Here is a 16,930-nt window from a genome sequence, read left to right as displayed (position 1 = left end):
GGTATTTATCAAGTAGGAAGAAAATGTCTGTTCTTTTGTTACCCTTAGAGGGATGAGTCTTGGCTATGTGACTTTGAAATGAACTCAGATTGCACTCATACCTAGGGTAATATAACATTATATAAAATATATGGTAAGCTCAAAGAGAAATGGAGTGAATTTTTTAGCCAAAGCGATATTTCTCAACTTACAAGACATCACACAGTCGAGTACCAATAAGAGTAATAGTTTGGTTATATGTTTTGAAGTTCAGAATAACTCTTAGTGGAAAAAAGTAAAAGTTCTGCTTGTTCCTTTTAACCAAAATTTCAAACAAATCACAAAGTATTATAGAAAGTTAAATGTATCTAGATGCAACATAATGAGCAAGATTTTCCACTTAAAATGATAACAAATTACTTAATTGCTTGAATTAGTAATAACTAGATTTGTAGCAACTAGGCTTAGGATCATTTTTACCCCTTACTAATTATCCAGTTTGTATTTATTTAACAGTATTACTTCTTGTATGATAAAGGGTGCTCAATTTTCAGCCTTGAGTTTTTATAAAACATTATATGAGGATGTTAGTGTTAGTGAAAATATAAGTTAATATGAATAAAAGAAAACTAGAATTTCTTCTCTGCAAAGTGACATCACATATTTTAGTGTTTTATCATTATTCACAGGCTGTTTTTATTTAAGTGACTGGTGCATTGTACTTACTGTAGCAAAATACATGCTTTGCGAAGATAAGTTTAGCAGAAGAGAATTAATTTCTTCCCACATCTTTTAATGTGGCATGGCAGTCTCACTCTAAGATCAAAACACATAACTGAAGGTTATGTTTAACTTCTAAATCAAAGTGTTGTGGGAAGATGATTGAAATCTGATGATGACTCAGATCCACTTGATATGTGGTTTTCTTCCTACAGAAACCTTATGGTAGAATGCCATTTCCATGTTAGAAAGAACCTAATAGCGATGAGATTAAATAGTTTTACTATAGACTGAAAGTTTGTTATTTGCTTTGGTTCCTAGTTTGAATTTTTTTTAAGAATCTTGAGAGCCACAATAACATAAGAATCTTTTCCCCTTCAGTATGTGTGTATATATATATATATATATATATATATGTATACATATATACATATATATTTTTTAATGTGAGGGCAAGCAAGTAATTAGTGTATTTTACCAGTAAGCACTGATTTTATGACAGTTTTCATGATTCTGTTTTTTTACCAAAAGTTATAATTTATCCATTTAGCTCTTTGCTTGTGTAGAATTCTTCATTTGCTTCCAAGGGAAAATTTGGATTATATGGCTGCATTAACTGTGAACTGTGTAAGATGATTTTTGTAAGGCATGGTAAAACAGTAATTGAGATGTATTTGCTACTTCACCCGAGTAAACTTGTGTTTGATTTCTTATTTTTATTTCTTGAAGCAAGCATAATAAACCTAGAGCTGCAATGGATTTTTCTCAGGTGTCTGAAAGATGGAAATTCAAAATCACGTCCTAGATCCGGATTTCTCTCATTGTCCCTTATCTGAACCTCTCCAAGGCCTCTGTGTGTGGGGCGTACAGCACAGCACACTCAGACGGTTCTACTGAGAGAAGGAAGTGGAGAGTTTTGGTTCCCATTTTACACTTCTGGAACAGTTTAGGGAAGGAAGCACCTTTACACCTTTTATTGTTCGTGGTTGCTGACATCACATCCTTCCCTGACCAGTCTGTGTGCGTGTTTCCTGCCATTCTGTCAAGATTCTTCTGTGCTAAGTGGGAGCGATTTGTAGGAGGGAGGGAGGGAGGGAGGAGGGGAAGCAGGGGGAGGTGTGTGCCATTCAAGGGAACTTGTTTGTAAATGCGAGGGAGCCGGGTGGGAGGACGATCTTTAGCATCTGTCCAGAAGAAATTCCTCTCCACTTGGGTCTCAAACCACTTTGCCTTCATCTGTCTGCTTGTGCCAAACTCAAAGTGAACAGAAGCCTGCCATAATGAAGTTCCCCTTTTTAGTAAGCAGCCTCATTTTATTTTTCTTTTATTTAGGTTGGCAAAAAAAAAAAAAAAAGCAGAAGACTGTAACTCTATAGAGTGTAACTATAGTAGAGCATTTCTTTTTCTTTTTTTAAAATTACTGATTGTTTATATATAACTCTGTCATTTTCCAAAAATGCTTCTTTCATGTGGAAAAAAGTAGCGGCAAGGCTGCTGGAATTATTTTAAGCTTATGGTTGATTGTACATAATGAAAGTTCTCAGCATAAATTGAAATGCTACTACATGTAGTTTAGCTATTATATTCTCCTTTTCATCTGCATACAAAACAATGTTACAGATTACTTAAGTTATATAATCTCTTTCTCCACCTCTCTAGGCCTCCTACAAATTAATACTTGAAACTGATCTTACAATAACAGTTCTTGCATAAAAGCCAGCGTAGACAGATAGTTATGCTAAGAAAACAACTTGTAAGCTATTGTTGAGCTTCTTAATTCTTTGAATTTTTACCGACAGCCTTGAAATGTAGTGACCCCTAATCAAATGTTCTAAGCTGCATGTTTCATGACACATTTTATTTCATGAACAGTTACTTGGTCACATCATCACCACGGATTACTCTGCACAGATGTAATTCATACCAAATTTTGCATTTTAGAAATGTTCGGAAGGCAATACCTCAAGAAATATTCGTTTATCCTAGAAAAAGCCAGTTTAATTCTATTGAAATCTAAACTTGCTTCTCTCTACATTGCTTTGCATATTTCAAAAAGGAAAATATATTCAATGGCATTTTTATCAACCATTTTATATATATGTACCTACACGTACACATACACACACACATACATACATTCTTTTTGGCGAAATATGTTCCATCATGTTTTAAACATCAAAAGTCCTTGCTCTGCTCTTTTTTAAAAAATCGTCTCATTTCAAAGTTGTGAAATTCGGGGTGGTGATAGGGAGGAACTCTTCTAAGTTGGGTTCATCAGGAACTCTCTCTGTCTTTCTGGGGAGACTTTCCTCCAGGGCTGCTTCTTTGGTTATTTATATTTGGAAATCAGGATCTGTAGACGTTCTCCTCTCCTCTGCCTTGTCACCACACTCTAATCTGTTCACCCTGACCTTCCACCTTAAAGTGAATAAGCGCTTAGGCAGGCATAGTCCTGTAAGCCGATAGTGCCACCGGCCTCAGCTAAACGAAAGGAAAGAAAATTGTCCTATATGCATTTGCTGTGGATTCATGGGGGGTTTTCCGTGATAGAGAAAACCTGTTTGTCTCTTTGGGGTCTTGCACTTGCATGGAAATGCCATCCTAACGTGCTGCTTGCTTCTAAGGTAAGACTATAGGAAACGCAGGAAAGTTGCCCAGTTGAGTGGTACTTAAAACCGTTTCTAAAAATAGATGAACAGTGTTTGGCAACATCCAATGTATGATGCAATTGTGCTCTGTGGGGTTTTCATATTTTGATGTGATTTTAATATCTTATAGCTGATTTTCTCATGTATATTTGTCAAATGTGTTATTCTCTGTAACTCTTTAAAACTTTTGAAGTACTTCCAACATTTAAAAATACCGCTGGAGTAATGGTTTTTGATGAGCACTGTGTGGTCATGGTGGTACTCAACACATATATTCTGAGAGGCAGAGCTGAGCTGCAGTTTAGTAGAAAGACGTTGGGCAAAAGACAATGGATAGTCTTAGTATTTAAGCAGCACTTAATCCACCAGAGCTAATTATATCATAATAGCTTCTGCAATTAGATAATCACTGAAAACTTAAATTAAAAAAAAATTTACTCAAGGTGATAAAGAATTTAGAAATTAGATTAAAGAAATCCAAAGACAGCTTATCATCAGACCAAATGTATAACGGCCTTCCTGTTCCAAGAACTTTGAATTGGAGCCAAATAATCTATTAAATAGCCAGGACATTGGCTGAGCATTACATAATACATGTGGGAATTTGTCAGGTCCGCTGTCAGACACCAACTAAAATAAACAGGGAAATTCTGAGCAGTGTGTAAAGTAGTTGCATTCATTGACATAAGATGGGATAGAACAGCTGAAGCTGTTGCTTGCAAATGAAGAAACTATTGCGGAATGCTTTCTTGTTAACTTTCACATTTCAAATATTTTCAGATATAATTTAAAGCAAAGTAACATATATACTTATAATATTGTGGGTTCCTTGGGCATGTTATTGATTATCACTTCTTTCATTTTAATTTATGACCTAGAGATCTCCAGTAAGTAATATCGAGCTTCTGTAATTTTGTATCTTACTTCCCGAAGAGATATGATATGTCTTTTTTAAATACTTAAATTTAGAGGGCTGGTGATTATTGTAAAAAACATAGTTGTAAATGCAATAATAATCTCAATTTTTGCACCATTTCTTTTTTATCAGGAATTATCTTTTTTGATTCTTACATTCGGATATAGTTTAGGGGCTTTCAAAAGGAGAAGATCTCACTACTGATAGGTGCTTGGAATGTAAGATTAAATATCCCATATTGTTTTTACAGTGTTCTCATGGCAGTGATTTTTTTTAAAAAATAACATTAAAGGACTTAGATTTAAATTAGTTGACATTTACATATATCAAATAGCACTTTCATAATCGTCCATCCTTATTTGCATAACGAGGGACATTATCACCTCTGCTGTCAAAACAGGAGATTGTTTTCCCTTCAGAAATGAATTAGCTGCCCTACTTAGCATACACAGGTACATAAAGGTTCATTAACTCTCTGATTTAGGTAATTTTTCATAACAGAAGGGTGAAATTGTCACCTAATTTCATTAAAAAATATTCAGAAAATTTTACAAAGAATACATTTCAAGTGTTGGGCATTAAAGCATAGTTTTTGTCATTTAATTGACTTGTTAAATTACTTACAAGATTATTTTAATTATAAAAACAAACCATTGCTACTTGATATGCTCCTGCCTATGATATACCATGTACTTTGAATAGTTATTTTCATTCAGTAAAGAGTTACTTTCAGTCAGTTAAAAACTATTCTAATTTTTCTCGATAAAATTAGAATATGATATAGTTCTTATGAAACTGGCTAGCTGTTAGAGTGAAATTTGATGTGTCTGTTTTGTTCAGCAGGAACGAATGCAGGAATTTGGGAACTGAGCTGTGCAAGTGCTGAAGAAGGAGATTTGTTTGGAGGAAAAGGAAAGAGAAAGAAAAGGAAGGAAAAAATACATAATTTCAGGGACGAGAGAGAGAAGAAAAACGGGGACTATGGGGAGAAAAAAGATTCAGATTACGAGGATTATGGATGAACGTAACAGACAGGTGAGTGGGGTAAACTTTTCTTTGTGTCATGATTTACATAGACTATTTATTACATTTTCCCCAGGTATGTTAAGGGCATTGAAAACATTTTGAACCTGTAAGCATCCATTAAGAGAAGTTTTGGTGAATTAAGTGTGGCCAGTTTAAGTGCTAAGAGTCTCTTACATGTAAAAGTGGGGGCAGGGGGGAATCGCCTTATCTATTAGAAATATAGTTTACACACATTCATGATTATTCACTTTTTACTTCAACATGAATTTTAAATGGGAGCTGTACTTGTGTGACATGAATAGCTTGATAATTAGGAGTTAATAAGCATAACATTGCTACATTGCATGCATCATCAAACAAAGATATTCTTATGTTCATGGGAACTAGACCTTTTGTGGTCATTCATTTAAAGGTTTGTAATAAAGGCTAAATAATATCCTGTATAAAAATGGCTTTCATTCTATTCACAGTAAGAAAAACTTCGAAATACATCCAAAACATTTTAACATTGTGCTGACAACAAAGAAAACACCCACGCAAGATATTAATAACTTAAAATATATAGACAGGATCTATCAGTTAATTCATACCATTTTCTTTAAATTCTGAATTTTAGAAACATACAGGCAGATGGTGTTACAATTTTTTTCTAGAACTCCAGTGATAATGTCTGTGTGATACAATTAATCTATTCTGAAGACTTTACATGTCCAAATGCTCAATTCAGCATTAAAGATTTGTATATCATGAATGCCTGCAATTTGACTCTTATTTTTCTTCACGATTCTGGAGACTGGATTTAATTAGGCGATGTAAGGATAGCTGCGTGGTTTGTACACATCCTAATGTTAAATATCAAATAATAGTCCCTGGGAGAAATTACAGTGCTGCTGGATCCCAACCACAGCATATGGATAGTGGAACTTGCAGAACAGGCATCTCTTGGCTATGGGAGGGAAGAGTGTTTCGCCTATTGCCCTGTTACACAAGAGGCTAGAAGGACAGCCTTGGGGACAGCCCACCAGATTGTAATTTCCCCCATAATAAAGACACTCATTTCCCTTATTGTTCCTTTTGTATTTTCTTGGGCCTACAAGTGAGACCATATCTGATTCATTTTTAAAAAATTTAATATTGTTGCATGTGTACATTATAATAAATAGGTACTGTTATTTATGCCATCAAAGCCAGTATGCCATTAAGTAGTAGAGAAATGTTTAGGTTTTCAAGTTCATACTCCTTTAAATTATTATATGCTTTAAGGGAAACATGACTTGAACTATTCTGGGCTGAATATTGAGCTAAAATAGGAATGATGCTAAGACTGACGAAGGATACCTTCAGTGTTCTACATATTTTTATTGTTGTGAATCAAGCCACAAAGCAATAATTTTGTCAAGATAAAACTACTATTTTTAACCAGCTTATAGCTTGAAATTAAGACTGAAATATTGAATATCAGGTACCATTCCACTGACTGTTCAGACTTGTTATGTGGACAAGAACCTATTTTGGGTACAGTCAAAAATTATGTGAATTAGCATTTACATTTCATTAATAATACCAGGTAATTTTTAGGTTCACAGGATTCGTTGTATCTTCCTTTTGCTTACAAACATAAAAGAAAAATATTGCAGGTTGAATTCATGAGCTTTCATAATGCTTTATAAAGGAACATAACACTCACACAGGGATACAAGAATTTTAACACCATACATTTGAGCTAATGATTGAACATCTTTTCTTAATTTAAATGTAGTTGCATCTACAATTGCTGCTATTCTCACCGATGTTAGAAGTCATCATAACTTTAGGAGAAGAAAAATTATTCAAATTCAGCTTAATTTAACTTGTTTTTATTCTGAAGATGGATTTTTATTTTATTCTGTAGAATTTAAGATCTTTTGATTCTTCTTGTCAGTCTTTAGGTACAGTAGGCCCTTTTTAGTTCAGTATTCTTAAAAGGAAGTAGGAAAATTCAAAACTGCCATGTTTTAATATATATTTCAGTGATTTTTTTGGATGACTATTAACAATTTTAAACAACGTCTTACATATGTTTGTCATGCACACTTCTCACCTATTATGAGAATGGCTGTGAGAGTCATTTGGGAGAGACCCTAAAATATGTAGGTCACTTCCAATAATCAAAACCAGCAAATCTGAAACAGCTTATCAAACCAAATGTGGATGGACCCATAACCTGGGCTTCCTTTAACTGTGTGTTCACATGTGGAAAAGACAGATGTGAGCTGCTTTGGCCTTTTTCAGGCAGCCCCCACTGTAGACTGTTGTATAACCTCACACAATGCTTCCCTGTCATCTTTTCTTAAAAGTTGTCTGAGACTGCTCTACCCTTGCACTCGTTTATTTGGCTAGACACAAAACAAGGTATGTTTTTACCAGAAAAAAAAATACTGACAAGTGTGACATGAAATATTACAGAGCTGATGTGATAAGTTGTATATCCTTAAGAAATAAGCCTGTTGTAAAACAGAAAGGCTAACTGTTGAAACTGAATTTTGCCTGTACTTTATCCTTCACAATGGAAGTGGGAAATACCTAAAATTCAGAAACTCCAGTACATAAAATAGTTTAGGGAAAGATAAAAATTAATAGCGTCCTGTATTTAAACATTTTTTTCAGAGTTTCCAAGTTTATAAAAACTACCACTTTATTAATTTCAAACCTAAACATTATGGATTTCTTAGGCTACTATATAAAAATAAAATCATGAATTGCCAGTCTATCTTACAACAATTTTCAGACAACTTAATAAGAGTAGCTACTAATGGTGTGCCAAAAACTACATACTACATATATAGTATTCCATTTAATCCTTATGAATCCCATTTTACAGCTAAATTCACTTATTTATTAAATCAAATATTACTGGACTGCAATGTGCCTAATACTAAGTATTCAGTGGTGAATGGGAATCTCATCCAGCTTGTTGTCTGCTTTCGGGATCAGCAAACGTTTCTGTAAAGGACCAGGTAGCAAATATTTTTGGCCTTGGGAGCCGCACAGTCTCTGTCTCAACTGCTCAGCTCTGCCCTAGTAGCGTGAAAGCGGTACACAGTATGTAAATGAACGAATGTGCCTGTATTTGGATAAAGCTTTAATGACAACGACAGGAGGCTGGATTTGACTTGTAGGCCGTAGTTTGTGAGCCCCTTGTGGGATGCAGCAGTCATGAAATATGCAAATATATCACAAAAATTTTATTCATATGTGCTATGAATGAAAATATCAAAGTGCTCTGAAAGAATCACAGGAGATACTTTATTTATATCAAGCGTTGGAGAAAGGCCTCTCCGGGGAAGTGCTAAAAGATGAGTCAGTTAGGCCAGCGACAGCATTCCAGAGGGAACAGTATTTGCAAATCTCCCTAAGAGAGGAAAGAGGTTGGCTGGAGAGCCCAAGGAAGGCCAGTGGGACTTGAGCTTGGGGTATGACTTCAGAGGGATGAGAGAAAAGATCAGGCGCCAACTTTGAAGGTCCTCTTAAATTCCAAATAACTGGCCCAAGGTCATATAGCTAAAACTAAGAAGTGACCAAGGTCCAAGCCCGTATCTCTCATATTCAAAACAAAACAAAACGTCATGCTTTTCTTAATTATGTCATGATGCATCTAGTCTAATAAAACAGCTAAGAGCCTGGTTTTATGTCATTGCTTTCCCCAGTTACATCATACTGCATCCAATGTAATCAGATGGCTAAGAGCATGATTTTTAGAAACACACAAACCTGGCTCTGGTCCCAGTTCTGCCACTTACTAGCTGTATTACCCTCCCCATCAGTTCCCTCATCAGTACAGTGAGGATTAAAAAATAGTACTTACCTCATTAGGTCATTGAGATAATTAAATGAAGCTGTAAATGTAAAGCACCTAGCACATAATAAGTGTTCAATAAATTTACCTATTAGCTATTCCTATCGACTCATGTTCTTTGAACCATTAGCTATTATAATTAATGTGATTTCCATCAAAACAACGCTGTGCTATGTAGCACAATACAGAGTGGTAGCTAAACCTTCATTTCATGAGGATTTTACCTTTAAAAGCGTATTGGGGAGATAGAAGGAAAAGTGGAGCAGAGTAGAGCAAGAACACAAAGTTGCCTTCAGAAGCTAACAAGGGGCTAGAGAATCATGCCTGAGCAGGAGCCTTCTGATGCAGAGAGGATGGTTGGTGGACAGGAAGGAAAGATTACACAGGACATTTGCAGAGCAGGGTTTGTGACAAGGATGGGGAGAAATAGTTTCCTAAATTCTGTGCTTGTAGGACTTATTTTCAAATGTATTTTACTGACCAAATTGTTTTTTAACTACTTGTCACCATCTTTGTCACTTTCAACTTCCTTCCAGCTTATGCGAACACTAGGATCTCAGTCTTGCCATCTGCATTTTTTCTTTTTACCCCTGAAATGCCTCCATCAATGAGGCAATCATAATCTTACCCTCTTTCACCTGGTACCGGTTTTTAATCATGCTCCTGAAACAGTCAGGTTTTTAAATGAGTTTTGTCCTTGTATGACTTTTTTTACAAACAGAATATATTTAGAAATCCGTTATAAGAAGAAAGAAATATAAAAATTAGGCATGCTTAGCCTAAACCTGTTCACTTGTATGTTTGTAGTCAAAGTTCTCAGCTTTCCTACTTTGAAAGGATAAGAGAGGTAAAACCAAATTTGTGTGACTCGTTATAAAAAGACATTTAAATATTTGAATAACTATAAGGGAAAAATGTTTGCCAAATACACAGTTACAGCTTAAAATAGTAAGTAAGGAAAAAAATGTACCTATATGCCGTAAGTTTTCTTTTCTTCCATCAGATCTGGCACACTAATAGTTTTTGCCAGCAAACAAAATTTCATGTAATTATCGGTGCAATAACTGGAGCACAAATTAAAGACAATTAGCAACATTCTGCTGTTAATAGAACAGGAGAATCCCCTTATGACTAAAAGAATTCAGAGTTCATAGCTGTTAAATTTTCTAACTTTTCCTCTTCTTATGTTCCTATCTCAGTTTCTTTTCATGACTTATAAATTATATAAAATGAGCTAGGAAAAAAAGCTGGAAAATGTGTTCAGTGTAGATGTAGCCTCAGACAGTTTTTACATACTGACATTTTAAAACTAAATCTGGTATATTCTGCACTAAACTGAAAAATAAAAAGAGATGTATAGATTCCCTCAAGTGACTCTTTAAAAAGAAAAAAAAAGTCCTTAATTTGTCCCGTTTTCTGCTGCTTTTGGATCTTAGAATTTTAGCTAAAATTTCAAAGGGATTTTTTAATATAACTTTCCTTTGAGGTGATATCCAGAATATCAATAAATAAAAGGGTTACTTAGAGTTCTAAATTTGAGAGTTACATTCTAATAACCTAATATAAAATTTGTTGAAATAGAGATAGATTCACTCTTTACATGTAACTGGATAACTGAGAAATGCAAATTAATTGTTTCAAAGAAGTAATTTTGCTATGAATTCTGAACCAGAAGTTGGAGAACGGAGAGATGCAGTCACTCTGTTGAATGCACTTCCTTTGCCCTCTCCACAAAGAGAACTTCCAGACTTGTCAGTTTTACTTTAAAAACTATAAAGAATTATCCTTGTTAGTCAAGAAATATCTGGAATCTGTTTCAGACCTAATGAATAAGAAGTTCAGTCAGTGTAAAAGTACTGATTTTTCTATCTCTAAATCCAAAATAATCCAAAATACCTCATAAGGATGATTATTATGTGTTTTTCTTAGTATATGCTTGTGTTAAAAATTATGCTAAACTCATTTTATATAAATAAAATTGGGGTGTATTACAGTAGAATTAGGGTATACTGAAACATACTGGGGATGCCTGCTTAAAGGTTCCCCAGGCATGTAAGTTAAATCATTCTTTTATGAATCTTAAAATCACCAAGAGAAAATTTTTATTCAAAGAATTCAAATTACTGGTGATTAAAAATCGTTGAAAAAGAAAACCAGAAGGGAAAAATGGCGTAAGCTGCACTTTCAAGAGTTTCCAAATCAAAAAAAGCAGTAGCCAGAGTGCTCAAATGTATGTTTAACAGCTGTGACATCAGGCCATTCATTTCTATTTTATTCCTAGCAATTTGAAAACAATTCACAAATAGTCTCCCCAGTACGTAGTTGAATCATAATAATAGTGTGCCACACACTCACTACTATCCCATACGATCTGTGACATTTTATATCAACATCAGCTACATCTATTACTTTACTGCCACATAGATATTGTCTCAACTGCCCTCAGATTCATTCATTAGCTTTTCCTTGGTAGGAAATCCAAGAGGGACCAAAATTTTCACAAGGAAAAAGATAACTGTCTCCTCTAGAATTCTGTCCCTTATTTAAGAAATAAACTCTTCTTTGAACTTGAAGGGTTTTTATTGTTTCCAGTTCTAATTTGTGTATCTCATGTAATTTCTATTTAACACTATAATTTTTTTTAAATTCTGATGCTTTTTATTTATGATATCTCAAAACATTTTGTGTAGAAAGTAAATATTGAATGGTCCCTATCATCTCTGCAAAGGCATGCTCACACCACTGTTACAAGTCACCTTTAGCTTTGCAAATGCACAAACTAGGTATGATACTGTATTACCGAGAAACCAACACTAAAAATATTAACATTATAAATAGACCACATAAACCAAGAGGTTTCTTCCAAACTGTAGATTAAAAAAAATGTTACTAATTGTTTCAAAAGCCATGTCCTCTGCAGTCTAAACATTATCATTTATTTCACTTCAAAAATTATTATGGTGAAAATATTTCTAGAGTTTTTGCAACCCAATGTGCTCTTATTGAAGACAATTCAGAAACTTGTATTTTTCCTGAGAATAATGGGTTTCGCAAAAAAAAAAAAAATGACATAATTAAGTTGAAGTAAATTAGAATTCCATAATATGCAATGTGTATTTGTGTTTCTCTTGAAATATGTTGGACCATTAATAGGAATAAGAGAACCAATCTCAATGTTTAGAAATTTGACTTTTAATTTTAAATTGGAACAGTTTAGTTTAAGAAATACTAACATTTAAATAACATTTCAACAAATGTAACTGTTTGGAAACTACAACGGAGACAGCCTCCTGCCTTCTGTCTTGCAAGGATTGATTTGGAAGGCCCTGAGGGAGAAAATATTGGAGTTAGGAGGTAAAACTGAAGCTATTGTGGAAAGGAAGAAGTTACACTCTTCCTGTTATGACAGGAAAATGTAGACAAATGTGCTTCCTGAGCATTTGCTCAGCAGGGAATGAAGTATTCTTTGACCTTTACCTTAGGTACATTTTGGCTTTGTTGAACTAGTAAACATGTTTTTGCCCCCAAAATATATTATTTGATTCTTCTCAGTTTCAAATTATGTATCTTATGTAGATGAGGCATAGACAACAGAGGTATTTATTTTATGACTGCATCTACCGATTGGATTTAGAATGTAAATCTATCCTTTAACAAACCAAGCAGACCTGAGCAGCACAAATGAAAAATTAAAAGCATATTGCGTTATAGTCTTCTCTTTTTAAAAGCCAAAATATTCCTGGGCTTAAAAATGGGCCACAATAAAATCTCTTAAATCCTGATCAATTTAATAATTTTAGATCATGCTTCTTTCTTTCGTCTTGTAGGCAAATGCATTAGAAATCAGCTGTCACAGATTTTAAAATCCACACTCTGCAAGTTTGTTAATAAACACTTAATAAATTCACTAATATGCATTCAATTATTTGATTGTGATCTAACCCACTGTTTATTATCTTTCCTCAAAATAGTGTGGAGTGCCCAAGATTTAGAGTTTTATTTTGGGATTTGGGGTGTTGATTTAGGGTGAGGGGTCGATAGAGTTCCTAATTCCACTCTAAGCCCCTTATTTTAATCTTGTTATCGTGCTCAGAATTTTAGGAACTACTGCTTGAGAATCCTTTGGAAATACTACCATATTTCAGCGAAACATGGCTCAATTTGCTTGAGGCTAACAAGGACAATAGTCCTCTTTGCAGCGGAACACACTGCTGTCTCATCCTCGCAAGTTTTGCTGGAGGGTTGTAAGTACGTGGTAGCAGTCTGCTTAAAAGAGCCCCTCGCAGCTCTTTAAAGAGCCTTTCATTTACGACGGCAGGCCCCATCATTGTATAAAGGAGCACTTGTCTAGAACACAAGTCTGCAGTGGCGTTGCTTCCTCCCACCGAGAGTAATCATCAAGCCTAAAGCTCGCAAGCCTTTCTAATGACAGACTGAATTAAACAAAATAAAACTGAAGAGGAATACTTTAGAACAGTTGTACCATTACTTACTGTCAGAACGAAGGGAGGGGGGAAAAGGAGAGCATTCAGGAGGGCATTTCCCTTTTTTTCAATTAAAGATTGTCGTTCCAGACTCTTGACTCCATCCCTAACCCTTTAAACACATAGGAAGACCTGTGGCTTCTGGATTACAGAGTGTATTGTACCTACGAACTGTCCGTCTGTCACTCATTAGTCATTCCCGTTTCCTTAACTGGGAGGAAACTGAGAGATTATCTAGGCGAGAGGATGAGGAGGAGGAGGAGATCTGAAATATTTTCATAGAATGAGGGTTATATTTATCGTGACTCCATTTGGAGAGAGAGAAAAAAGATAGAACCTAAAAACTTTGAAAACGGAATTAACTGGGTATATTAGTCCCCAACACACACTAAAACAAAGAAACTGCTACCACTTTATGAGTTAAAGAAATGGGGAAAAAAATTCTCCACTCATGGAGTACCCCAAGGTTCAATTAAGATTAGCTGAAAGTATTCTGATTGGCGGAAAGAAGTGTTTGGGACCCACAGATAAGGTTATTGTTTCTTCCCTTACTGATGTGTCTGTAGTCATTTGGAGTCAGACCTCAATTATTCTTACAGATGTGGGTAGCTGCCGTTTCCAAAGGCCCTTTTCTTTTATTTGTTCAGAACTCTTTTCTGTAAAGTGCAAGGATTATCACAGTTAATAAAGTTCTTCTGAAGTGACTTTATGAATGGGGCCAGGACTGGGTGGGTGGACAGAGGGGACAAGCATGTGGAGTGGAGGATAATGACGAAATGCCCTTTCTGTTGCACAGTAGTCAAACTAATTTCCCTACCCTGTAGGAAATGATACAGGTCTCCTCCTTTGTTTATAGAACCTGTTATTTACATTGCCTGTTTGTAAATCAGAGGCCCACCTTTTTTATTCTGGCTGTAGGCAGTCCTGTATTTGCTTCCAACTAAAATACTTCCCATTTTGTGAAATTTAAATAAACATCCATAAATATAGAACTAGTGTGTGCCCACTAGTGCATGCATGTGGTTCTCACCAGCTTCGGTGGGAATGGCTGGAGCGTCTCAGGATAGAGTTGGCTGCAGAGTCCACACAGGAGTAGCTTTGGTTTACTGTCAGAACCTAGAAATGAACTTGCTCTCAATTTAGTGCTCTTAGTATTATTTTTTTACTTTAACCTAGAAAGCTGTCCTTATGCTAATTCATGTGCTATGCACGACTACTCTGCTTGCACTCATCAGAATTTCTGATGGTTCTTAATAGTAACATTACAAAGGAGAGTACATATATGCGGCTCATAAACAGTTGACTGGGCCCTTGCTGTGCTGAACTGCAGCTCCTTAAATGCATAGGTATCTAAAATAGGGAGGGAACACTGACTAATGGAAAGAAAGATGAATTTTGTGTGAAGAGGGTTCTATTTCTAGTCCATCCAGGGACTAGTTTGGAGAACTTGGATAAAGTAATTCACATCTTTGTTTACAGTATTCATCTGAGAAATGGGTTGATAAACGGTACCAAATAATTTCAAAGAGATACTGTCAAATGTAGCAAGATAATTTCTTTGAACTTCTTAGAAAAAAATTCACCAAATAAAGTCAACACTCTGATCTAAAAACAGTATAAGAAATATGATATGTTCTACTTTCACCAACAAAACCATACACAAAATTTGACCCAAGTCCAGTTTTTCTCTTGTTCAGTTTTACCAAATGTATGTTTTTTTACTATAAGTTAAAATGACAAGTAAAATAAGTATGTGCAATTGTCCTCTCTTGGTGGCTAACTTCCTGTTAACGTAGTCTGAGCATCCATAGTAATTTATTTTCAGCTATTCATTTTAAATGGCAAAAAATAACATAATTCCTCCATCCACATATCCATTCATTCATTCAAGGAATGGTTAGTCAGGTATTGTTCTTGGGTGTTAGTTTAAAAGTATAAACAGAAGATGGTCCAGGTTTCAAGAAGAGCCTAAGATCTAGCTGAAAGAGACCTTGAATCTAGACATAAGTAAATAATGGTAACACAAACTGACAGGTCCCAGGAGAGCAGCCTTTCACAAGATGTAACAAGAAGTGACTGATTCTGGTGCGTCAGAGAAAAGATACTACTTGCCTTGTGTAGTGTTTCACAGTCAGTAAGTCACGTACGCTTGTATTTTATCCCTTCATCTAACCCATAAGATTCTAAGGTGCCTATCATTACCTTCATTTTACCAGTGAGGAAACTGGGGTCCAGGTCAGTTAAGCAGTTCACCCAAGGGCACACAGCTTATAAATGGCAGGGCCCAGGCCTGATTTGCAGTTCCCATGTTTTTGCCTCTACACTGCACTGCCCAGTAATGATGCATATATACTGCTTTCTTAGCAATATTTTAATAATATGAATGTCTTATTTTATCAATCTAGACAATTCTTTTTCTGTTCATTTTCAGCACACCATTTAATGATGTCTACTCAAATTCTTTACAGTCTTTTGTATCTCTTCTAACTACAAAAAAATTACCATATTTTATATCTTTAGAAATGGAAATTAGAGGTAATAATATACTGATAGAATTGAGTAACCAAAACATAAAGTATTCTGTAGGGTGGATGCTTGCTTGAACCATATTGCCATTCACTCTTAATTTCCCTTTGCCCAAAAGTCTGTACTACCTAGGCATAGAATCTGAACATCTAAAAATTAGAATATATATTTTTAAAGTCTCTAGCCCAACTTCCTGCTTAATTCAGGAACACCTTCTACACCTTCCCAATATTTTGAAACACGTTCAGGAACAAGCTGCTTCCTACTTGGTGAGACTAAGCCCACTCTTGGACAGTTCTCATCACTAGATTTTCCCTAGTTTTGAACCTCTTTATGATTTTCAACAACGCTTTCTAATTTTACTCTGTGGAATAAAACACAGTAACTCATGTGCCTCTTCACATGGTCACAATGCTTCAGACTTTGGAAAGTGTTTAGCATTTCACTTTTAACTCTACTTTTTCTGAGTTAGACACTGCAGATTCTCTCAGTGGTTCCTCATGCAAAATTGGTATCAGACCCTGTATCAATCTGTTTGCAGTTCTATAGAGGCTCTAATGTTGTCAGTGCCTTCCTAAAGTGTAAGTCTCAGAACTGAATGTAGCACGAAAGATGGTTCTGACTGACAACAAGATCACTAGGCTAGTTAATTCACACTGTGGAACACTATGACTTTAGATACCTTTCCCAAATTCAGCTCCCATGTTAATTTTCCTCCACCCTGAGCTTGTGTAATTGTTTTTTAAAAATATGAATTCACACTTTAAAATTACTCATGTTTTGTTCACCTTGTTGT

The 16,930-nt window shown here is 35.2% G+C and overlaps 1 protein-coding gene across 21 annotated transcripts in view; it reads left to right on the top strand.

Moving 5' to 3' along the window:
• Window positions 1–16,930, top strand: part of MEF2C (myocyte enhancer factor 2C) — a 147,467-nt gene that overhangs the window by 49,569 nt on the left and 80,968 nt on the right. For 7 of the 21 annotated variants that reach the window (XM_045566252.1, XM_045566257.1, XM_045566263.1 and 4 more), the window contains exon 2: window positions 5,104–5,298. In XM_045566252.1, the coding sequence (XP_045422208.1) occupies window positions 5,245–5,298 (54 nt within the window). In that variant the 5' untranslated portion in view covers window positions 5,104–5,244. Of the gene's footprint in view, window positions 1–1,838; window positions 1,998–3,124; window positions 3,324–4,221; window positions 4,235–5,103; window positions 5,299–16,930 lie in introns of those variants that run through there. The other 14 variants (XM_045566254.1, XM_045566266.1, XM_045566247.1 and 11 more) reach the window with 7 other exon arrangements.

This window comes from Lemur catta, chromosome 12 (genome assembly GCF_020740605.2).
Source record: "Lemur catta isolate mLemCat1 chromosome 12, mLemCat1.pri, whole genome shotgun sequence".
Taxonomy (NCBI): Eukaryota; Metazoa; Chordata; class Mammalia; order Primates; family Lemuridae; genus Lemur; species Lemur catta.
Note: the sequence above shows the minus strand (reverse complement) of the source record. Positions and strands in the feature narration are given on the sequence as shown.